General features: G+C 38.5%; 2 protein-coding genes, 1 long non-coding RNA gene and 1 pseudogene across 4 annotated transcripts; 2 read left to right on the top strand and 2 right to left on the bottom strand.

Annotated features, from left to right (window-relative positions):
* Positions 1–8672: 8672 nt before the first annotated feature.
* On the bottom strand, positions 8673–10058 carry LOC9310642. The gene is made up of 4 exons (XR_002331507.1): positions 10004–10058; positions 9758–9818; positions 9200–9296; positions 8673–9104 (listed from the first exon to the last, which is right to left on the bottom strand). It is a non-coding gene; the product is annotated as an uncharacterized LOC9310642 (long non-coding RNA).
* Positions 10059–12388: 2330 nt separating this feature from the next.
* Positions 12389–14665, top strand: LOC9310641 (annotated as a pseudogene).
* Positions 14666–19961: 5296 nt separating this feature from the next.
* LOC9308519 (receptor homology region, transmembrane domain- and RING domain-containing protein 4) lies at positions 19962–22524 on the top strand. Its single transcript, XM_002874527.2, has 4 exons — positions 19962–20281; positions 20546–20782; positions 21139–21543; positions 21618–22524. The coding sequence occupies exons 1-4, from the start codon at positions 20161–20163 to the stop codon at positions 22199–22201; spliced, it is 1347 nt and encodes a 448-aa protein (XP_002874573.1). The 5' UTR covers positions 19962–20160; the 3' UTR covers positions 22202–22524.
* A 155-nt stretch (positions 22525–22679) lies between these two features.
* LOC9310640 (mitotic-spindle organizing protein 1B) lies at positions 22680–23789 on the bottom strand. Of its 2 annotated transcripts, none has more exons than XM_002872403.2 (2): positions 23647–23789; positions 22680–23145 (listed from the first exon to the last, which is right to left on the bottom strand). In XM_002872403.2, the coding sequence occupies exon 2, from the start codon at positions 23124–23126 to the stop codon at positions 22917–22919; it is 210 nt and encodes a 69-aa protein (XP_002872449.1). In that variant the 5' UTR covers positions 23127–23145; positions 23647–23789; the 3' UTR covers positions 22680–22916. The 2 variants fall into 2 exon arrangements, with proteins under 2 accessions (XP_002872449.1, XP_020878677.1); XM_021023018.1 differs by having other exon boundaries at positions 22680–23137; positions 23647–23786.
* Positions 23790–24725: the final 936 nt, after the last annotated feature.

The raw sequence follows: 24725 nt of genomic DNA, 5'->3' as shown, positions 1-24725 counted from the left end.
ACCCGAGTATAATTTGTCATGAACTAAACGTAGATCCAAGCTTCAAACCGGTGAAACAAAAAAGAAGAAAGCTTGGAGTGGAGCGGGCAAAAATAGTAAACGACGAAGTGGATAAACTCTTGAAGATAGGGTCCATAAGAGAAGTGCAATATCCGGAGTGGGTAGCAAATACTGTCGTTGTCAAGAAAAAGAATGGGAAAGATAGGGTTTGCATCGACTTTACAGACCTAAATAAAGCATGTCCCAAAGATAGTTTCCCGCTCCCGCATATAGATCGACTTGTAGAGTCCACCGCTAGAAATGAGCTGTTAACATTCATGGACGCCTTCTCGGGTTATAATCAGATAATGATGAACCCCGAAGATCAAGAAAAGACGTCATTTATCACAGATAGAGGTATCTACTGTTACAAGGTAATGCCTTTTGGTTTAAAAAATACAGGAGCAACTTACCAACGGTTGGTGAACAAAATGTTTCACAATCACCTCGGGAAGACTATGGAAGTCTACATAGATGATATGTTGGTTAAATCGTTGAAGAAAGAAGATCATGTTAAACATTTGGAGGAATGTTTTGATATTCTCAATAAATATCAAATGAAGCTGAACCCGGCGAAGTGCACATTTGGAGTCTCATCCGGAGAATTTCTTGGCTATATCGTGACAGAAAGAGGGATTGAAGCCAATCCAAATCAAATTAACGCCTTTCTAAACATGCCATCTCCAAGAAACTTCAAAGAAGTGCAACGGTTGACTGGGCGGATTGCGGCTTTGAACCGTTTTATCTCGAGATCAACAGATAAATCGTTACCCTTCTACCAAATTCTAAAAGGGAACAAAGGATTCCTTTGGGATGAGAAGTGTGAGGAAGCTTTTGGGCAGCTTAAGGCATACTTAACCACTCCACCTATACTGTCCAAACCGGAAGTGGATGAAAAACTTTACTTGTACGTATCAGTTTCAAACCACGCGGTTAGTGGAGTCTTGGTTCGGGAAGACCGTGGGGAGCAGAAGCCAATTTACTACGTGAGCAAGTCAATGACGGATCCAGAAACCAGATACACAATGATGGAAAAGCTTGCACTCGCGGTGGTAACTTCGGCTCGGAAGCTGCGTCCATATTTTCAGTCCCATCCGGTTGAAGTATTAACTAACCAACCACTCAGAACAATACTTCATAGTCCAAGCCAATCCGGACGTTTGGCGAAATGGGCGGTGGAATTAAGCGAGTACGACATAGAGTTCAAAAGCCGAATCAGTATGAAGGCTCAGGTCTTAGCAGATTTCTTAACCGAACTACCAATACCGGGAACGGTAGAGCAACCTGAGAACCAAACTTGGAAATTACATGTAGATGGGTCTTCAACAAAGCAAAGATCCGGAGTGGGAATTAGGTTGGAATCTCCAACATCAGAAATTCTAGAACAATCATTCCGATTGTTATTCAATGCCTCCAACAACGAGGCAGAATACGAAGCCCTTATTGCCGGACTTCGACTAGCACAAGGAGTTGGAGCTAAGGAAATATTGGCTTATTGCGATTCGCAATTAGTAGTTAACCAATTTAATGGAGACTATGAGGCCAAAGATTCAAGAATGGAAGCGTACCTCGAAGTGGTGAAGGATCTATCCAAAAATTTCTCGAAATTTGAGTTAATCCGCATACCTCGGGGAGAGAATACAACTGCAGATGCACTTGCCGCATTGGCGTCAACATCAGATCCTGAGTTAAAGAGAGTTATTCCAGTAGAATGCATCTCGGAGCGAAGCATTCAAGACAGCAAGGAAACCCTCGTCGTTACAAGGTCTCGAGCAGCGGCACGCGACCGTGGCGAACCGGAGATCGAACCACCATCCAACAAACGGAGGAAGTCAAGGGGATCAAATGCATCTAACAAGGAACCCGTTGTCTTAGCTGAAGATGTGATTCCAGAAACAATATTAGAAACCGAGCCATTAATCGAGGAAGATGTTCTTGAACCAAACGAGCATCCCGAACCAGAGCCACGAATATTCCAAAAAGTTGATCAAATTCCGGCTAAAGACTGGGGGGCTGATTGGAGGGAGCCAATAAAGCACTACATCATGACAGGTGAGCTCCCAAAGAATAAATGGCAGGCCAGGAAAATGAAAGTCGTTAGCGCGAAATTTTGTCTGTCAAAGGATGCGTTGTATAGACGAGGTGTCAGTGACCCTTACCTATTATGCATTTTTGGGCCCGAAGTCGAAATCGTCATGAGCGAGGTGCATGAAGGGTTATGTGGGAGTCATTCATCAGGAAGAGCTATGGCTTTTAAAGTTAAAAGAATGGGGTATTTTTGGCCCACTATGATCACAGATTGTGTTAAGTTCGCCCAAAGATGCAAGCGCTGCCAACTCCATGCACCATTGATCCATCAACCGTCGGAATTATTCTCCTCCATTTCCGCCCCATACCCGTTTATGAGGTGGTCAATGGACATCATTGGGCCATTGCACAAATCAACTCGAGGTGTACAGTACCTTTTAGTCCTTACGGACTACTTTTCAAAATGGATTGAAGCTGAGGCGTATGTTGGTATCAAGGATTCGGCGGTGAAGACCTTTATTTGGAAAAACATTATATGTCGACATGGAGTTCCATACGAAATAGTCACTGATAACGGGCCACAATTCATTTCGCACGAGTTTGATGCCTTTTGTGCGGACTGGGGAATCAAAGTTAGTTATTCTACTCCACGATATCCGCAAGGGAACGGACAAGCTGAAGCCGCGAACAAGACAATATTAAGCAATCTCAAGAAACGCTTAAGTCATCTAAAGGGAGGATGGTATGAAGAGCTCCAACCCGTCCTATGGGCCTATCGTACAACCCCTAGGCGACCTACAGGAGAAACTCCATTCTCTTTGGTTTATGGCATGGAGGCGGTAGTACCAGCTGAACTCAATGTGCCCGGACTTCGTCGAACAGAAGCACCGTTAAATGAGGAAGAAAATTCAGCAATGCTTAATGATTCACTGGATACCATAAATGAAAGGCGTGATCAAGCTCTAATTCGGATCCAGAATTACCAGCAGGCAGCAGCCCGGTATTACAATTCTAAGGTTAAAAGTAGGCCGTTCTTCGTGGGAGATTATGTATTAAGGCGCGTCTTTGACAACAGAAAAGAAGAAGGCGCCGGTAAACTCGGTATTAATTGGGAAGGACCTTACATTATTACCGAAGTGGTTCGGAACGGTGTTTATAGGTTGAAAGACTTAGAAGACAATCCAGTCAAGCGACCTTGGAATGTGATCAACCTAAAGAAATTTTATGTTTAAAGCTACATGCATTGTTTATGTACATGAACTACGGTGTGGCTTGATCCCGAGATGGATACGTAGGCAGCTCGAAAACGAGTTCAGCTATTAATAAAAATTTGTTTTATTTCTTTATTAAAGGAGAAAGGTTCGACTAAAATAAAAAAAGAGTGGTGAGGAGTAAAGGGGAGTTGAACCTATAATTTATAGGAACCCCATATCCCTAGCAAGCTGCGGATTCTATCCAAGGAATGGAATGATTTGCGGAGAGATTTATGCCCTCGAACGGATCCTGCATTAAAAGACGCATCTCGAAGAATATTTGGAAAAGAAGGAAAGTAGCAAATATTTCCATAAATAAAAGGGGCCGAAGCCCATTACGAGTTTTAAAAAAAAAAAAAAGAAGTGAAGAAATTGAAGAACATTTATGGGAGAGGCTCAGGAACAGGCTCCTTCATCGCCGGTTTAGTCCTCGAAGTGGACGCCTTGTTTTTGGCATCCACTTCGGAACGATCCCGAACGCGTTTCCGGCAGTCGCTGGCCTCCTCCTCCAAGTCCTCTTCCTCTTCACTGTCGGATGGAACGGCGAAGACAGGGGCGTTCACGGGACCCGGGACTCCTCTAGCACGGAGATACATCCGAAGCATCTTCGGGATCTCAGCAACGGAGTCGAAGTTCCGCCATTCCCATTGAAAGGGATCACTCTCCAAAGCCCGTATCTTCCTTTCCACCCGAGCGATGCGAGCCTCGAGCGTCTGCCTTTTGAGTCCCAGCCGCTGCCTCTCTTCACACAAGCGACGGTGCTTGTCGGCGACCTAGCATAAAAATAAGTGAATAAGACGAAACAAGAAGTTTTAAATCAAAAACTTTAACATTTACCTTGTCAATAAAATCGCAGGCCTCTTTCTTCTCCTTCGGAGGAAAGTGAAAGACGGCGTGAGGGAAGAGAACGCCGGCCGGTTCAAAGCCGTCGCCGGATAAGAAGAGTGGACTGCCGGGATCAACAGGGGCTACTGTTTCGTTTTCCATTCTTAAAATATTTCTCAAGTGAGACTCTAGAGTCATGTTTAATAAAGCCTAGAGGTAGGTAAGCCTTTATTTATAATGATTTAGGGTTTGTCTTGGAACCATAAATTCATTAATGGTAGCGTTTCCGAGTGGGTTAAACCATTTTTGGAAAATCGAGAAAAGGCAATTATTGCATTAAAAGACGAGCCGTTTTCTTTAAGAAGGGAAAGAGCAACCGTCGCATTAACTGCAAAAGTTTCTAAGGCCCAAGCCTAACAAGTTTACCGAGTTGACTAAACCCGAAGTGGGGAACTCGCGTTAAGCCGAGCTCAGCTCTCGCATTCTAAAGAGAAAGGTCTGATCAGCCTAAAAATCTCGAAAGCATTGCCACAAGGCCACAAAAGGTTAAAAGCGGACTTTGCAAACCCGCATATAATTTTAACCAAACCCCCTTGGGTCACAACCTAGAAAGGTTTAAAAGCCTCCTCAGGCAAATATCTTGTTCAAAAGAAAATAATAAAGCCTCCTTAGGCAAAAATAAGTTTGAAATTAAGTCTTAAAAATAAAGGGACAATCCCCAATTTAAAGTGGACACAGCCACTACGGAACAGCAGCCACCTCGGAATCCGGCTCAACAGTCGAAGCTTCATTCGCCTCCTTGGCAGCTGCTTGATCAGATGAAGCTCCTTGACCACCCTCCGCGGTACAACCAACCTCCGGAGTGACCTCCGGTACCATAGGAGCTACGGGCGGGACAACGTCTTCCATCTCACTTGAGCCTAGGAATAATAATTCCAGTCAATCAAAGGTACAAGAAAAGGAAAGGTAATAAATATCAGGGGCCAAGCATTACCTGCCCAGTCTAGACCTGATTCGCTTATAGGAGGCGATTCAGTGAAGAATTCCTCGAAGTCCTGAGGGTTGAAGGTCGAAGTAGGAAGAGCTGCCAAGCGACTCCGCTTTTCAGAAAGATTAGCCGACAGTTCGGTTCTCTCTTGATCCTCGGAGAAATCTGTATCATGGATTTGATCCAGCAGGATCAGGTTGCTCTCGTGCTCCTTGATGTCTGATTCCAAGTCAGATCTAGCCTTCTCAGTCTGCATGAATCGGATGGCCCCTTGGATCAACTCCATCCCGCGTCCCTTAACCTCTTTTCTGGCTTTTGATGCCGACCTCGCCAACTCGGAGTCACGCAATTTGGCAATCGCCTTGTACTTCGCGTTGAGCTCGATGAGTTGGTTGTTCAGGGAATCAGCGTTTGATTCGGACTCTTGAAGCCTACCTTGAACACCAGAAAACTCTTCCTGGAGCTTGAAGTTCTGGTCGTACTGACCCTGCAGCTCCCCCTTTATCTGCGCAAGCTCGGATGTTAAATTATCGACTTTGTCCTCCAGATCGTGTTTAGAGCCGGCAGAAGAACTGAGTTCAGCCTCAAGGGCAGAGAGTTTCTTTTTCCACATGTCAATCTCCTTCTCCCGTCCAATGACCAACCCTTCGTAATGTTCGATCATGTCGTTAAATTCGCTATGAGCCTGGCGTCATACATGAACCCGGGATGACGAGTCAGTTCGCAGAATGGCAATACAATAAAAAATATACATAAAAGAAAGCGGAACTAACCCGAGATGAGTGATGCGCGTGAAGCAAATAACGTTCACGAATCGCAGGGCGCCATTTGTCGAAGTCTGGCAAGATCGAACCTGACCGGGTCTTGAAGCATCGGAAGACGCTGCCCTCTTTCTCCATAGCTGCGAAGAAGGAAGAGTTGTAAAAATTGGAATTTTAATAAAGACAAAAAGTTTAAGTATGTGTAAATCACCAAACCTGAAAGCGATTTGACTTGAGGGACAAGAGCAGGCTTCAGCCTCGAGGGAGCATCTCGAGATTCAGAATCTCCCTTTTTCGGAGACGCGCTCCGGGCAGTCTTTCCACTATCCGGCTGGGAAGAGGAGGACATGTCAACCGGTCGTGGAGGACCCATTGGTTCAGAAGGAGGGGATGACCGAGGTGAGCGGTCAGTCCGGGCCCTTGACTTTTCCCTCTGCGGGGAAGGATCACTGCGAGAGGACTTGTCTCTCTTCCGGCGAACCAAGTTCTTAATTGGCTCGTTACTAAAATCATCTCGGGGAGGACGAGGTGAATCACGGCGAGGAGATTGATCCCTCCGAGGAGAACGTGAGTCGCGGCGGTCGCGACGAGGAGTTAGTCTGAAGGAAGCAACAGATCGGGCTCCCTCGGTACTGCCATCATCAACCAGCAAGGTCCTACTATAGTCCTTCTTGTCTATAGAAGTCGCGAGAAACTTTTTCTTCTCCTCGCAAGCCTCAGCCATCGGCTTGGAAAGCAACTTACGCTTGTCCGCAAGGGCCCGAGATGACATTCCCTGAGTTGAGGGAGGGGGAGGAATTTGGTGAAGATGACCAGGCGGACTCATCCTGAGTCTGTGGTTAGCCTCTAGGAATCGTTCAAGAGTGAAGGAATTCCAAAGGGTTTCCCCTTCAAGAATTATTTTGAAGAATTCGATGAACTCTTCAGATGGGAGATTGGAAGCGATGAAAGCTGCGAAATGAAACAACGGTGTTAGTCAATAAAGATAAAGAAACAACCGGGAAAGATACGGGCAACCTAATCACTACCGGGTTTCGCGGACCACTTCGAAGGGAGAAAATCTGCGAGATTTCCAATCGAAGCGGGAGTTTTCTTAATTAGAAACCAAGGATGATGCCAATTTTCATCCTTGTTCGGAAGATGTGAAATGATGTTCCTGTTGGCATTAGGATATGCTGAGAAGTACCCCGCTTTCTTCGATGAACTTCTCACACTCAGAAGCTCATTTAGTTCAGCAACTCCGATAACGTAACCGGCCTCCGCCGCGATTGTTATAATGCCAAGAATAGTACGAAGAAGATTGGGGGTTAATTGAGGAAGAGCGATTTCAAGGGCCGCTAGGTATAAAATTAGGGCTTCGGGAAGAGGAAAGGTCAGCCCGCAACCCTTGAAATAAATCTCATACACACAGAAGTAACCATCGCGATGGTTCTCTGGAGATTCTGTGGGGGAAGCTATTTGTGCTTCCGCCATAATTTCCGGCGGAATCCGGCAAAGCTCTCTCAATCGCTCGAGGGATTGAAGAGTACAAATGGACCTATAGTGCGGACCGGCAATATCACCAGGGCGGGTGCACTCGTCGTTACTAGAACGCCTCTCGTCGAAAGACGGAGACTCGGGTCTATCGGAATCGGAAGTCATTGGGAAGAAAGAAAAATTCAAGATCCGGCGAAGAGGGGTTTTGGTGAAGGAACGAAGAGAGAGGTTTTGATTAAAGTACAAAAGTAAAAGAAGAGAGTAATGGTGAAAAGAAGTTACCTCAAGCTAATGATGAAACCGCCTTGGAAGTCGTGTGGGAAGTGGGAAGGTTTTTCCCGTTTTAATAGTAATTAATCAATATACGGTCATAATGATGACAGATGTCACTCGGTTAAAAATGGCTAGTGCCGAAATTAAAGGAGTGATGAGATTTTCGGCGGGAAATCAGAAAGATTCTCGAGCGCAATCTTTGGCCACTTGAGCATTTAAAGTCCTCCGAATTGGAATAGCACTTCGAAGAACTTGGGGGGCTAATTGTTGGTGTCGGATCCCGCACCAGAAGTACGAGACCAACCAAAGATTGCCACGTAGTCAAGCGGGTGGCCCATAAAGGATGAAGCCCATTGGGCCCGTGAACCGAGGGGACGGTCGAAGTGGTTGTCACCACTTCGAGAATCCGAAGTGACTGCACTGTGATACGAGTTCGGTGTAGAAGACGCGGGTAAGTCGGTTCAAGGACACTTGGGCCAAAAAGGCGAGGCCCATGAAGATCAGAGTCAACTCAAATTCAAACGTTGAGCATTAAAGTCGAAGAATCAAAACGGACACATTTAAGAAGGAATAATTGTACTTAATTATCCATTTTAATGTCGCTTATCTATGTATAAATATAGAGGCCAATGGCCATGTAAAGGGGATCTTCCTCTCAAGAAGAAATAATATAGCAATTTTCATAGTAATTTTACAAGTTTTTATACATTCATTTTTGTCCCTCAAGAATAATCTTTCCCACTTAACAAAATACTTGAGTGTGTGAATCCGACATCCACAGTAACCACACATAATTGGTCCCACAGTGCGACTCATTTGCGACTGTTTAGAGAGGTAATATTGTGCGACTAATATGAGACTCTTATAATTTGGTGATAAAATAGTCCTCTATTAGTAACCAATTTGATACGAGATTTGGAGTTATTTCTAATTATGTTTAGTCACAATTTGGTCACATTTGTTACTTGTTCTGGTCACAAACTAGTCACATTTTCTTAAACAGTTTGGTCACAGATTAGTTACATCTTATTAATCCGAAACATGTCCATTTCAAAAGCAAATGCTACATTCAACCATTCAAATATCATTCAAGTACTTCCAAACCATTCAAATATCATCCTAATTAGAGCATAACATATCTTAATAAGTTTTCATGATCACAAAGACAAAAGGAAATAAAAATCAAGTTCAATGATTAGAGGCGGTGTTAGATAAAGGGGAGGTTGGTGTGGTTCCAGTGGTGAGTCCTGCTGGTTGGACTGCTGCTGCTGTGGTGTCTGGAAGGGTGCCTGTTTGTGTGCTGGGTGGTATGATGACTGGTGGTTGCTGGAGTGGAGAAGAAGACATGAAGGCTACCAAGTCAGGATCCTTGTCTTTCATAAAGACCTGCAATAGTATCGTGCTTTCAGGAACTCTTACCATAGCTCTTTGGTTTTAGGATAAAATTAAAGGATCAAAGACCTGCAATAGTATCGTGCTTTAGACCAAAGAAAGATGACAACAAATTCCAAAGTAAAGAGCTAAAGAAAAAAGAAAAGAAAACAAAAAGCACTTACATATTGCTATAGTAGCCCATGTCCAGACATGGTTCAAAAAATTAGGAAACCTCAAACACTAACCGACCAAACATGGGATGAATTGAACAACTACTACCTGCATCCAGAATTTAAGAGACCAAATAGAGAGAGTGATATGCATAAATTTTAAGGTAGCAACTAATAACTAAGAGCCTAAATTCCAAATTGGTGAACAATAACATTCGCTTCATGACAGACATGTAAAACAACACTAGGCTAAACAAGAAAGTTTTTTGATCAATTTCCTTCAGGACACACAATGTAATCTATTTATGATCAAGATTAAAGCATTATGGTGTTATCAAACAGTACGAATAATACTAGATTTGAAGAGAAAACGAAGATCAAATACCACAGAAGAGACAAAACTACTACGTCTTTGTGCTATCAAGTCCCTTTGCAAACAATCCCACATAAACAGAGCCGAAGAGGGAACCCAAACTGATTGAACAGGTTATGATCTTATCACTCATTTGTAGTTGGTAAAAGAAAGTGAAGTTCAATATTATAACACTGAGAAATTAGAGTCAAACTAACCTCAATCAAGATCTGGCGAATGAGAAAACCTTAAACCATTCTGCATGTTACGTAGATACACCTGCAAGTATAAACATACCAAGTAAAAAGAAAGGGGACAAATATATCCACCTGGAATAAACAAAACATACGCAAATATGTAGGGCTCATAAGAGACAGAGCAAGAGCAAGCATAAATAGAGATTAGAGAGCAATTCGTATTCAACTGGTCTAAACACAACTTAAAACAACTATAATCGGAGTTACCTTTGTAATGGTTGAGCTTAGATGGCAATGAGTCCCAACAAGCTTTAGCAGTTAGGGATGTGAATTCACCTCCCTCATCCAGAAACCATTATAGCTTTTCGTTCTTGATACCAAAGTTCTTGTTCCCAATAAGTAGCTACATATAAGGATGCACCTAAAAATGAAACAAAGCAGAAAAGCTCACTCATAACCAAGCTGTGTTGAACAGATATGTTAAAAAAATGTAAAACATTATGCTAAAACATTTAAAAAAATTAACCATACTTGAGGATCGACACACAACAGTACATTGACTTTCTTACCAGCAATTCTTCAAGCTTCCACAATATTATTCAAGTCAAACTGATCACTATCAATATTTACGAAAACACCTTCATGAGCAGCTAGGAACTAAATCTTCCAAGAGCTTTCCATTTCAACTGCAAATGCACCTATACAGAAAAGACATTAAAAATCTGTTTAGATCAATCATAAGCACATTTGAAATATTTGCTAATTGAAGGGGACCAAGTAGTAATCATGAAAACTGGTAAATAAGAGTCAGAGTAACCTAAACATGTTCTTGTTCCTCCGCGGCTACTGGTCTGGTGTCCTCCACGGCTACTGGTCTCGCCCCCTCCGCGGCGACTGGTCTCGCCTCCTCCAGCGGCTGCAGGTCTAGTGCTCTCGACTGGATCAGCGGCTACTGCTCTAGAGTTATGGTCTCCTCCAGCGGCTGTTGCTCTGGTGTTCTGACCCCCACCACGGCCTCGTGAGGATTTACCTTTAGGAGCCATGAAAATCGCAGTTTGAGTCGAAATTTAGGGTTTGAGACAATCGATTCGAACTCAGAGGAAAGGAACGAAGTGATTTGAGACTGAGATTCGAAGAATTGAGAAGATTTGAAGACTTTTGAGGAGATTTGAGAAGAAAATCGAAAATCGTAGTGAAGTGGAGAGAAGGAGAAAACCCTAGATCGAAATTGGGGGAAATGAGAAAGTGAAGAATCGACTTTGTTTTAACCTAATAATTAAGTGTATTGGTCGCTCTTTAGTCGCAAATTAGTGACAAAGTAAAAAAATTGGGGGGAATCGTAACCGCCCAAACACTTAGCCAAAATCATAGAAATTTCACAAACCGTAGCTAAATAGTCGCACTATGTGTCGGCAAATAGTTGCATTATTCGTCGCACAATAGTTGCTAAATGAACAATAGTTACAAAATGGTGGCAAAACTGCGACCGTTTTGTGACTTTCGTCTATTAGTCACAAGACAAAATTTATAAATCTACAGATTGTGATCAAAAATGGTAATATATATCACTCAAAAACACTCATATTAGTGTTATAGATGACATATATTAGTTTAAGGTTGAAAAACTTATTAAAACTCAAGTAATATAGATATTTTACTAAATCTCTAAACATTACTCATAAGAGTACCAAATTAGTCGCAACATTGGTCGGCAAATAGTTACAACTGTTGTCGCAAAATAGTCGCAAACTTAGTAATAGTTACAAAATAGTGGCAATTTTGCGACGGTTTTGTGACTAGTATCTTCTAGTCACAAGATAAAATTTAGAAATCTACACATAGTGATCCAAAATGGTGATATATATCACTCAAAAACACTCATATTAGTGTTATAGAGGACATATATTAGTTTAAGGTTGAAATTTTTTTGCAAAACTCAAGTAATATAGATATTTTACTAAATCTCTAAACATTACTCATAAGAGTAATGTAACAAGACAAAGAGATTTGAATGTTTTGAATGTTTTGTTTTTAAACATCAATATTTATGTCTTTGGTTAAGATTTTATTACTAAGTAACATCAAATGAGTGTAGAATTGTTTAACTTTATATGCAAACAAATTTAAAATGTGAAAATTGAGAAAACAAAAATCGAGAGTTGGTAAATAGTTGCAAACTGGTCGCTTTATCAGGTGTCAGTCGCAAAATCTTCAGGTGCTAGTTGCAAACCGGTAGCTATCGCTACTTTTTTAACGTGTTTTATACCAACTCTTTCTAACTAATTTGCAACGAAAGTGTAACTATAACAAGTGGTTGTTAACTAGTTGCACATTTGAGACTACATTGCGACGATCATTTGAGACCAAAAGTTGAGTCGCACATCAGTCGCATATCAGCCACCCGCTTGCGACTATAATAAATTAGTATGTAATCGGTCTTAAAATCGTCGCAAATTAACGACCAAGTAAAGACCGTTTGTTTTAGTCGCGGAATAGCGACTATATTCCATCGGTCAATATTGTGGTCGCTAAATGATCGTTCAGAAGTCACAAAATAGTCGCAAACATTTGCGACTAATAATTCGGTCGCAAAGTTAAGTTGCAAAACGCAGGTTTTCTTGTAGTGATAAGCAAAAGCTTATCAAAAACCTAATGGCTACCTCTACCGATTACTCCCACAACAACCATGGATGGCAGCAAGTCGTGTACCGGAAGTGCCATCAGAAGCAAAAACCGGCTGATCAGACAGCTAGTGGCGGAAAGATGGTTGGGAATAAAACCCTAACTAACGGCAGCTATAACGTCTTCAGTGCACTGATGGTTGCTTCCGAGGCGGAGGAAACTGAAAAAGCGATGGCTTCATTGTCCGGAGCCGTGGCAAAGATTGATCCTTCATATCTTGCGACATCCCTCGCCGAGTACAATGTAAGTGATAATGCGATGTGAAACTCGGAAACGATAACCCACAAAGTCAGTTTTCAATTTTTGTCCTTGTTTGTTAACAGATTGTGCCGGAACTTGAATTATGGAGGTTTAACTTTTACCTTGAGAACACATTTTCGCAAGTATCATTATAATGGTTAAAGATGTTAAAGGAATATCCTTTATCCAAGCTGATCGATGTGAGCTATTTCTTTTACGTTTTGTGAGATTTTCAAATCAAAAGTCTAGGTTTAGATGCTTACTAATGAACAGTTTCCACTATCTCATATTCCTTAAGCTGTCTACGAAACATCGACCGAGTGGATCAAGCAACTTCCATTTGATCACTGGCAGTTTGTAACGTGGGTTCTTGAACGTATTCTCTCTGATTGGGCAGTACAAAAAGGAGATACACAAGTCTATTCTTCAAAATCTCAAGTAACGTTTGGAAAACGCATTGATTTTCGCATATGCATTGTGTTTGTCTAACTCCATTGTGTTTTACAGTTAGCGACAGTTGTTGAATTAGTGATGATATTGCGTAGTAAGCCTGATGCTTTGACTACTATTTTGCCGATGCTGAGTGGAGACCTAGGTATCAAGGCCAAGACAAGCTTCCGGTTATAGTTTGGATGCTGGCTCAGGTTATTTTTTGTGTCCCCTTATGTGAACTAGGACCAAGAGTGTCGAAATTTGTGTTTTGTTAAAAAGTTTTTGAAAAGTAAAATGGTGGCATGCATGCCTCCCGCGGTGATTTATCCGATGGCTTGTATTCATGGGCGCATAACCTGTTACCACTAGTCGGTAATTGCAAGAGCTACAGCCGTCAATCAATGGATCTCATTCTACAATTTGTTGAGATGTGAGTCCAAAACTTATTCTTGTGATCTCCTCTGTTGTATATTAACCATCTTATCTTGTTTATACAGCATTTTGTTAAATCCAGAGGCTCGGACCATACTTGTAAATCGAGCTGTTAGGAAGGGAGAGTGGCGGATTCCACCTTCTTCATTTGAGATCTTGTTGCGGCTTACATTCCCTTCTTCATCCGCTAGAGTAAAGGTAAGCAGTAGTATTAGAATTTATCAAAGGAAAAAAAAAAAAAAACGTTTGTAGATTCTGATCACAAACATGGTCTCTGTATGAGCACAGGCAACAAAGAGGTTTGAGAAAGTTTATCCCTTGTTGAAAGAAGTAGCCCTTGCACCAAAGAGTGCAACAGAAGGGAAAGCAGTGGAACAGATATTCACATTTTCCTTGAAATTAGCTGGAGAAGGTGCTAGTGGTAACAAACGAAACATTGGTCTAGCCAAGGAAGCTGTAGCAATCGCTATCTGGTCGGTGACAGAAAACGTTGATTGCTTTAAGCAATGGGATATTCTCTTAAGGAGAATCTAGAAGCTAGTGTTTCTCTTCTTAGAAAGCTTGTAGATGAATGGAACGTTTACCCCTAAATTATCATCATCACTAGGTGATACTCTTATTGTCAGTCAAACTATTAATAACTTCAGGCTAAAGGTATTGCAGCTCTATACTCTTCTAAGCTATAACTAATTTCACCCTCCGCTCGGTTGTATTGACCTGACCTGCGATGTTTGTAGAACAAAAAAGCCATCACTGAAGGAGGAGCCAATTGTTTACTTTATAAAGAAGCTGAAAAGTCATGTAAATTGATCTCAAGGAGGCTGTCCCGTGGAAGTGGCGGCCTTAGAATAACATCCATTACTGCTGTGGTTCAAGCTATTGCATTAGCCGCTGCAGGAGGCGTTGCTGGAGCCGCACTAAGCTCTTTCTTCCTACTAGCATAATGAGGGTTTCGTTTTTTTATAATCACAAAGTTTGGATTTATATGGCTGGTCCTGAAGGTATGTTTGTAACTGGTTGTTAGACTCAAGATGATAGCACAGCTCAAGAGGTGAGAGGATAACAGGACGTGTGTGTGACACAAGAGTTTATGCAGACAACAACAAAGGTATTGGCTCCATGATCTGTGTGACGCAAGAGTATCAACAGAAAGTATCAGAGTTGTGTTCCACATGCAGCAGCTGTGTAACACAACAAGAGAACTGAACGCAGAAAGAATCAAGTTGGGAATTAAGATGACGTGGCGTGATTCTATTGGAGACGTGATGTTTCCTTTAGTGGTGGCTCAGATACTTTCGAATCAAGGAAAAAAGATTGCGAGAATATTTGGAGCTTAGGGTTTTGTCTTGAGTATATATAGATGGCTGCCGTGACAAAGAAAGATTGCGCGTCTGTGGTATATTTGAGAAAGAGGCACACATGCGTGTGTGGCGTCGCCCCACCAAGTCAGATGAAGATCTAATGGTGGTATTCCTTTGGAATCTGCAGCCGTTAGAGAAGACGGTGATGCACCGGTGATGCCGAGTGGTAGTCAAGGCATGCGTGGCTTGCTACTGTTTTCAAAGTCCATCTAGAAAAGAATGGTAGGCATAGTTATGCTGTAATATCATATGCAATTGTATTTGCAATCTTCTTCTAGTGGATTGATTTCTGGACTAGTTCCCGGGGATGTAGGTTGTTAACCGAACCCCGTTAACAAATCTCTGCGTCTCTTTACTTTATGCTCTTTGCACTCGTTACACTCTCACATCGTACAAACGCATAGATCTAGCACACACACAATAACTTCAGGTCCAACCTTGTCGCATTAAATATGATAACCGTAAAATGTAGAGAAAAATGTAAATGCTCGTTTGAAAGATGATCTTCTAGAGTAAGTTAATATATATATATATTATGTCTAGTTATCTTAAGCTATGTTCATGTGAGTCACATTAGCCAGAGTTACTTGCTAGGTTACTCAAAGATTCACCTAGTTTACGAAAACTCGAGTTCGACATGATGAATGATGTAAGTTTCTTCAATATATATATATATATATGTTGGTCTAATAATGTATTATAAAGGTTTTTAAGCCAAGCTATTCTTTTTGATATCAGCTGGGTCATTATGTTAGTTGTGAGGATCCATCAGATTTTTGGAAGATTCAACTAGAGAGTGTTCCTAAATGTTTGTTGTGGAGTCTGAAAACTTTCAAGTGGAATAGGTTCAATGGATCGCGGAAAGAGATAGCTCTGGTGAAATATATCTTGAGTAATGCTTGCGTTTTAAAGACTGCCGCAATCTCTGGCCTCTCACCGAATTGATCCGAAGAAAAAAATTGAGGTGATTGACGAGTTGTCACTTTCTACGAGGGGTTCAACATCTGCGAACTCACATTTGATTGAAGAGAAAATTCAACATTAGACAGTTGCTTTTTAAATGAGTCGCTGGTTGGAATCGTGCGATTAAATTTCGAGGTTTAGAAAAAAAAAACCGTTCATCTGTAAAATTCCTCGTTTTCCCGCCAAAACGTGATTCCTTGTTTTCTCGCCAAAAATGTGAATTTTTTTTTTTTTTTTTCTTTTTGTCAACAATGTGAATTTCTTTTTTTCCAGAAAAATATGTAAATTTCAAATTACCGCCAAAAACGGAAATTTTGTTGTAATCATATTTTTAATTATTAAATATTAAAATTTGTTAATTAGATATAATAAAAATAATTGAGGATATTGGTAAATATACCTATAACTCACACTTGCCGCACCCTAATCGTAGGTTTAAATTCCGTTTGTGCAACGATTAGAGTAAGAGTAAATTACAAGAACCTAATCGCTTGCTAACAACACTTGAATCACATCACACTCTAATCGTTTTGCCATTCGATTGTAACATGCGATTAGGGTCATCACATCTCCCCCGAATCGGATTGCCATTTGGGGCCTTATGTCGGTGCGGTGGAGGAGACTAAAATTGTATTCCATTTAATATGCTTTGATACCAGATCCAAAGAGACTATAAGGGTAAATGCTAACATAATTTTTTTTTATAACTATAATGTTGTCGAAAAACAATGTTACATCATTTGTTGTAATAATTTAAAATAAAGAATGGATATTTTGGATATCTCGTCTCATATTTAACATGTTTTCGTTATATTGGAATAAAACAAACTATTTTCATTGGATTACTCTAAGGGTCATGACTCATGGGTATGGACCATGGTATTGGAAATTTGGGATAGGATGGGTCAAGTAATCCGTCTCGACGTGGACAACCTCATTCTTATGATGCATATGTTTAATATCTATTACTAGATTTTAACCCGCGGTTCACCGCGGAATAATTTAATTTTAAAGTTAGTATAAAAATATTTTATAAATTGTATCTCCTTATAACATATTTATTTAAATTATAGTTTATAATTGTTATATAATTAACGGTATACCACGAGTCCACGAGACAATTATTAATACACGGAGGATTTAACCCGTATTAAAGTGGTATATAAATTTTGATTCAAATTCGTCCGCCATATAAATCCTTTCTGAAATATAACCCGTTCCGTAATTTCTTAACCCATCCCGTGTTTTCTTTTTATTTTAATATTTAATAATTATTTATTATATAAAAGTTTACAAATCATATCATCCTCTAAGACCACGAAACATTATACCACGGGACAATTGGTATTAAAAAAAGGATTTAATCCGTATTGAAGCGGCGGATTAATGATATTTTAATCTTTTTATTATTGTTGATTCAAAAACCCGTCTCGCCAAATCCGTCCGGCAAAAAAACTCATTTATTTTATTAATGTTCTTATTTATGATATGATTCTGAATCATTGTCTAAATATTTTAATCGATGTAGAACGTTGAACACACATTTTCGTCAATTGGATAATATATGTCCGTTTTTAAAATTTCGAATCACAGTATATGCAGAAAAAAAAATTGATTTTTTATTTTATTTTATGTATTATATGATGATTCAAAACAGTTAAAAAGAAATCAAACAAAGATGGTAGGAGAACCATAATTATAAATATTAATCAAATCTTCTAAATATCTAAATTATTAAATATGGAATATCCGGTGTATGAGTTGGGTTAAATATAAGGGAGACTCACAAAAATGCCCCTTTTTCAATACCCCTTTTCAAAAATGCCCCCTTTGGATGTCCATTTTTAAAAATACCTTTTTATGTACAAAATGACTAAATTACCCTTCTTTTAATAAAAGATATCATAAATATATAAGGAAATATAACAAAATTAGGTCCACAAAATACAAAATATTTTTTGGCGGGAAAAGTGATCCCCCAATTTTTCCCGCCAAAATACTTGTAAAAATTTGTAAAACCTTTAAAATACCTTGTAAAATTTTCCCGTAAAATTTTTTCCCGCCAAAAAATTTTCCCGCCAAAAAAATTTTTTTGCGGGAAAAGTGATTCCGCAAATTTTTTGGCGTTAAATTTTTGGCGGGAAAAATTTACAAGGTATTTTAAAGGGTTTTTACAGGGTATTTATAAGGTTTTACAATGTATTTTAAAAGGTTTTACAACGTATTTATAAAGTATTTATAAGATATTATAAGATTTTACAAGCTATTTTATAAGGTTTTACAAGTTATAAGGTTTTACAAGTTTTTTATAAAGTTTTACAAGTTATAAATACCTTATAAAACCTTATAAGTACCTTGTAAAACCTTTTAAAATACATTGTAAAACCTTACAAAACACTTGTAAATACTCCGTAAAACCTTTAAAATACCTTGTAAATTTTTCCCGCCAAAAATTTTCCCGCCAAAAAAATTGCGGAATCACTTTTCCCGCAAAAAAAAATTTTTGGCGGGAAAATTTTTTGGCGGGAAAAATTTTTACGGGAAAATTTTACAAGGTATTTTAAAGGTTTTTACAAGTGTTTTGGCTGGAAAATTGCGGGATCACTTTTGACGCCAAAAAATATTTTGTATTTTGTGGACCTAATTTTGTTTCAAATAAGGGTAAAATGGTCATTAAAAATTAAAAGAGGGCAAACTTAAAAATGGACTCTCAAAAGGGGCATTTTTGAAAAGGGGTATTGAAAAAGGGGCATTTTTAACAATTTCTCTAAATATTTTTAACAATTTCTCTAAATATAACCCGACCCAACAAATTTTTTGTGAAGGAATTTTAAAAACGGGTCGGGTATCCGATATATCCGGAAGCATTTTTACCCACCCGTCACCAAAGTGTTGCAAAAATACTAGTATAGATTTGGGTAATATTTTCAAAATTTCAAAGAATTCAAGAAGAATAATTCAATTTTACTTGTTGAAACATTAATCTTTAATATTAATTTTTAAAATCATATTAAATTATTTATTTAGTTTTATCAATAGTATTAACTAATTAAATCGCTAAACATTTTTTTTCGTTTTAAAATTTGGTCCACAATTTCTCACTTATTCAGTTAGAAAAAAAAATTAGTTATTTTCTTAGTCAACTTACTTGTAAAATTTCATCAGATTACTTTACTACTATTTTAAAATCTTGAACTAATTTGCCAGCCAGAGTTCTCTTTCATAATTAGAGATCATGACTCAAAAAATGTTTTTCTAAAATTAGCAATCTGTTCGGTAATATTGCATAATCGCATATATAATAACATAAGTCGTAGAATGAAAACATGCAGAATCAAAAATCCTTGAATAAAAAAATATGCTTATTGGATTTATTTTGTATAATGGTGTATATAATATATATATATATATATATATATATATATATATATATATATATATATATATATATATATATCACAAATATATATTTATATTTAATAAAAAATAATTTTCAAGAAATTTTAAATAATATTTTATAATAAAAATATAAAATATTAAAAATTGTTGAAACATTGTGCAATTTTTAAATATTATTCGAAAATGGTATAAGTTTCATTGTAAACAATTATTTCTTATTTTTCTAATTGCTAATATATTGTGTGGGTAAAATAATAAAAATCTATTATACAAATAAGCAACTATATATCCACTTATTTGCATAATGAGTTTTACTTATATGTTTAGGTGAAAACGCAAATCCTACGTTTTTGCGGTTTCTAATGCGATTATACAAAAAGAATTATTGGCAAACTTATTACATAATCATATGAGAAAAAGCAATTCCGCCATTATATGATATATAATATTATATTTTGCTATTACGTAAAATTTATCCAATCAACAAACTGTTTTAAGTAATTTCATTCTACCATTTTTCATTCTGCCAATTTTTATCTACAACTTATGCCATTATGTGATGATACAAACCGATAAGAGCCATAATATCTATAAACAGTAGTACTTTAGATATTTTCATGTGACTTATTTTAAGGTCCTTATAGAAAAAACAAATACTTAGGGTACCTTTCCGAATAATTCCAAACTTAACTGCTACAAACAAAAATAAAAACAAAAAACAATTATTCTGAACAATTCTAGATATTCTCAGAGTCTCTGGTCTCTTTACCTCGCCTTCTATGGAAGCTCAAGTGTTTAATATCATTTCCAATTAAAACCCTAAAATACTTTTTCAATTTCTTCTTCCAATTTCCTTCTTTCTCTTCCGATTCAATATTCATTTTTGGGTTTACTTCGATTAAAGCTTAAGGAAACATGACTCGTTCTTCGATTGCAATCTTGTCTCTGTTACTAATGTCACACTTGGTTTCTGCAAAAATTCTATTGATAGGGAAGAACACATCTCTTTCCTTCGACGACATCGAAGCCAATTTCAGTAAGTTCTTTTTACTGTTCTATCGATTACTGTAAGAAAAATTCAAAAGTCTTGAGTTATGTAATGGAATCTTTGGCCTTAATAAGAGAATTAGCGGATTTGGGTTTGATAAAGTTTGAATCTTTGTTGTCTTTTTCAAGTTATTGTTTGTTTGAAATGTTCCAAATTAGATTTGAGAAATTGGGTTTTGATCAGTTTTTGTTAATTGGGTTTTGATGATTAGCTTCATGATAATATGATGATTGTTGATTACTTTGTTTTCAGCTCCGATGATTAAAAGATCGGATCAAGGCGGTGTGTTGTATGTAGCAGAGCCGCTCGATGCTTGTTCGGATTTGGTTAATACAGTGAATGTGAAAAATGGATCAAGTGTTCCTCCTCCATATGTTTTGATTATCCGCGGTGGCTGTAGTTTTGAAGAGAAGATTAGGAATGCGCAAAAGGCTGGATATAAAGCTGCTATTGTTTATGATTATGAAGATTATGGGTTCTTAGTATCAAGTAAACATATCTCTCCCTCGGCTTTTTTCGTTATTTTGTCTTAAGTTTTGTATTGTTTCTTGTTTAGATTTGCTGTTTGAAACTTTGGTTACATACATTAGTTGTTACCATAGAGGAGGGAAAGCTACCATAGACCTTTTGCATAGGATTGTTTGTTAGTTTCTAGCTCAGCTACCGAACAACCGAGGTCACTTAGTGTAGTGTGGGAGGAGCGCGTAAGGTTCACCCTAGGGCTCTTTGAATTGGCTTGTTCTTGAGATTGAGTTTGTTCTTCAATTTTCTCATTTAGTAGAACAGAAATCTGTTTCAAGATTGTTATAATAACGATTGGTAATGATCTTGTGAATCTAATGTAGTGGCTGGAAATCCCTCTGGTGTACTTATTTATGGTACGTTTGTCTCCAAAGCAACTGGGGAAGTACTAACACAGTATGCGGGTCGCACCGATTTTGAAGTGTGGCTCATGCCAAGTTTCGAGACTTCAGCTTGGTCAATCATGGCTATCTCGTTCATATCTCTCCTCGCTATGTCTGCGGTGCTCGCCACTTGCTTCTTTGTCCGTAGGCATCGAGTTAGGCGCCGACGTATTCTGGCTCTTAATGGCAATGACTTTCCTCGTATGGCCAAAAACATGCTAAAACGCATGCCTACTACAATATTTAAGGGTGTTTGCGATGAAGCATCTACTTCTATTTCGTGTGCTATATGCATTGAGGATTATCGCATCGGAGACAAGCTAAGGATCCTCCCTTGCCATCACAGTAAGTACTTTGACTCACTTCAAAGTGAAAAGAATTCATGTATAATCATTCTTAATTGGTTGTTGTCTTGGCAGAATTTCATGTTGGATGTGTAGACTTGTGGCTTGGCCAAAGGAGATCATTTTGCCCTGTTTGCAAACGCGATGCGAGAAGTATCAGCATTGATATGCCCGCATCAGAGCACACACCCTTGCTTACTCCTAGCAATAGCATGACCCCAACGTCATCGTTTCTCTTATCATCATCCTCCACAACCCCATTGCAGTCATCTCATGAGCTACCAATATTTATCAGAGTAGACCCTTCTTTACCATCCACCTCAATGCAGCCACACACAGTCCCTATGTATCTTTCCCACTCTCGCTCCCACACAAGCTTCCAAAATGGGTCATACCGCTTTTCCCGGCCTATACCAGTTAGCCGGAGTTCAGCGGATCTCAGGAACGCCGTTTCCCAAAGATCTTACAACTCACCCCGCCTGGGTTCTTTGCCTCGTTCCCTCCACTCAAGATATACGCACATACTTAGCCCAGGAAATGCATCAAGGAGCTGGGTTGTTGGATCGTCAACAAGCCAGCGCGAGAATTCACTTCACCTAAACGTCTCGCGCAGGTCTTTCCCTCACTTTTTGTCTGCGAGCTCTCTACCAGGCTGCTAAACTGTTAAAAAGGTAACACCATACTAACCAAAAGGTTCAGTGTCGGGGCCATTGCTTTGAAGAAGCAATCAACTCCTCCTCTAGGATGTTGCTCGGCTACTAATTTGTGACCGTGCCTGATTTTGGCAAACAATAGAGTTGAAAAAGTGTTCAGTGTGAGTAATATTCTTTAGCTGTACAGTTGTGGAGTGATGATGAATGTGAGATGAGTGAGAGTGAAGAGTAACCGTTGAGTGTGGGCATATAACTAGCTTATCACTTTGGTTCCTTGTCTATATATACATACTGCTTCTCTTCCAAAAGTTTAACCATTTACGCCGAAATTATTACCGTATACTTACGAGTAGATTAACTAGTGAAACCGATCATGATATTTTCTTACTACCGATGTACCATAGATTGATTTTTCACAAAGGATAAGTAAGTATATGTAAACGTTAAAAACTAAAGAAGCACAAGTAATAGAGCAAACAAAACATTCAGAAATTTATGGATGTATTAGCCATTGTGAAAGAGTAGAACTCAGTCTTCTTGTCTCTTGTTCATACAAATAAAAGAAATTACAATTCATCCATACAAATTTCTTCTAATCATACAATAAGCAGTAACATTTCACATACCAAACAGAAAGACACAGAGTCGGGTATAGACTCGCCAATCATCATTAGACCGAGAAAATTCTCAATACCTGATCAGTGTATCGAAAGTGTATGAATTATGATGGCGTGGTTGTGACAGAATCAGGGATAGACTCGCGTCGAAGCTCCTTCACAACAGTAGCTAGAGCCTCAGGATTAACACCAAGATCACAAAGAGCTATGAGAACTGACAAAGTATGCCGGTCCAGTCCCGTGTCCAAGATGTTTGACATGCGAAACACAAGCTCTAGTGACTCTCTTGCAGTCCTAGATGCTTCCTCATCCATATTGATCAAGCCTGTTAAACTCCACAATTTAAAATTCCTAAGCTAGTTAGTGAATTATATTTCTAACTACCAAATTAGACAACTAAAAACTCAAAAATTACATTATTTTTCACTACATACATAAGATTTAGTACACTATCATGAAACTAATGAAAAAACTCAAAGTTTTATAACCAAAGAGTCTTTTAATTACACAGCAACATTTAAAGATTATAATGGTTTTGGTTTTCTAATGGTGTTCAGCAACTAAACTAGGTCTAATATTGTTTATACACACAAAACTGATACAAATTTGCTCAGAGCCCAATAAAAATTTCTCAATAAACTTTTTTGAAATCATTGATATTATCAATCAATACCAAAAACAAAACACAACCCAGAATCATTCAATTAAGAAAATTAGGGTTTAAACTGAACTGTCGGCGGCGATTGCATTAACATCAATGAATTTTAAATTTCAAAATTCCAATTTCTATGCTAACAATTAAGAAAATGATAGGATGAAAATAAGAAAACTTACGTTTGGAAACAGAATTGCAAAAAAAGTATGAAGCTTGGAGAGACAGTCACAGTGTGAAACTGTGAAGTGAGAAGTGGGAGACGAAGAGAGAGGTCTTGGAAGTTCCTTTACTTAGGTCTGGTATGGATTGTTTAATTTTTGTTAAGTCTGACAAAAAAAAAAAGTTGACAAAAAAAAGAATAAATGTAAAAAATTTGTTATGTCAAAAATCAGGAATATTTTCGATTAAATATATTTAAATCTAAATCTGACATTACTAATCAGACGGGCCTGGACATATCATTTTTGTCCGCGGTCCTAGCGGACCAGCCCGTCGCGATCTCACAAACTTAAATGCCCATTGCGGACCGGTCCAAATGAACGCGTGCCGGCCCGTCTGACACCTCTACTGACACTAATCAAAAATTTGAAATGAAATTATATTTACCTTTTTTTTTGTTCAACAAATTATACTTGTGAAAAGAGAAACACAATTGTTAGAATTGAGATAAATCATATTAAATATGTTTGTTTTTATTTTATTTTATTTTTTGTCAAACAAACGCTTATATTGAAACTGAACCAGAGCTTGCATTCGAAAAAAGTTTTTTTCATTACCTTCGGTCAGTGTTCTAAACAGCAATCTAGGTGGTCATTTAAGCGCCTAGGCCCTAGATGTTCAGGCAACGCCTTAACGGCCGCCTCGACAGCTTAAAATTGTATAGATCTTGTTCTAGTGTATTTTTCCAATTCCAACTGCATAAATTAAAATTTATAAGTTTTACTTTTATATTCATAGTTATAAATGTTCATATGCTGTTTGATATGAATTAAATAAATATTTTGTCTAATTTTTGTTTACAATTTAATATTTTAATTTTTAATGGATATTTTTATATTATTTTGATCTATGATATCATATTTATAACGTTTTATGTTATGAATGCCTAAACCTCCTAAAATTGCCTGGGCCCAATTAAGCATTTTAGGTGCTAGGCGCTAGGTTACTACCTGCTTAGCGCCTACCGTTTTCTTGAACATTGCCTTCGGTAAAAAGATAAGTTCAATTTATACATCAAGTATACCAATAGTATTTTTCA

Source organism: Arabidopsis lyrata (genome assembly GCF_000004255.2).
Source record: "Arabidopsis lyrata subsp. lyrata unplaced genomic scaffold ARALYscaffold_6, whole genome shotgun sequence".
NCBI classification, from domain to species: Eukaryota; Viridiplantae; Streptophyta; class Magnoliopsida; order Brassicales; family Brassicaceae; genus Arabidopsis; species Arabidopsis lyrata.
This window is presented reverse-complemented; position numbering and strand designations above follow the sequence as displayed.

Coding starts and splice junctions, on each gene's coding strand:
- LOC9310640 (XM_002872403.2), bottom strand. CDS start 23,126: ATGGATGAGGAAGCATCTAGGACTGCAAGAGAGTCACTAGAGCTTGTG.
- LOC9308519 (XM_002874527.2), top strand. CDS start 20,161: ATGACTCGTTCTTCGATTGCAATCTTGTCTCTGTTACTAATGTCACAC. Junction 20,282..20,545: donor CGACATCGAAGCCAATTTCA/GTAAGTTCTTTT, acceptor CTTTGTTTTCAG/CTCCGATGATTAAAAGATCG. Junction 20,783..21,138: donor TTATGGGTTCTTAGTATCAA/GTAAACATATCT, acceptor AATCTAATGTAG/TGGCTGGAAATCCCTCTGGT.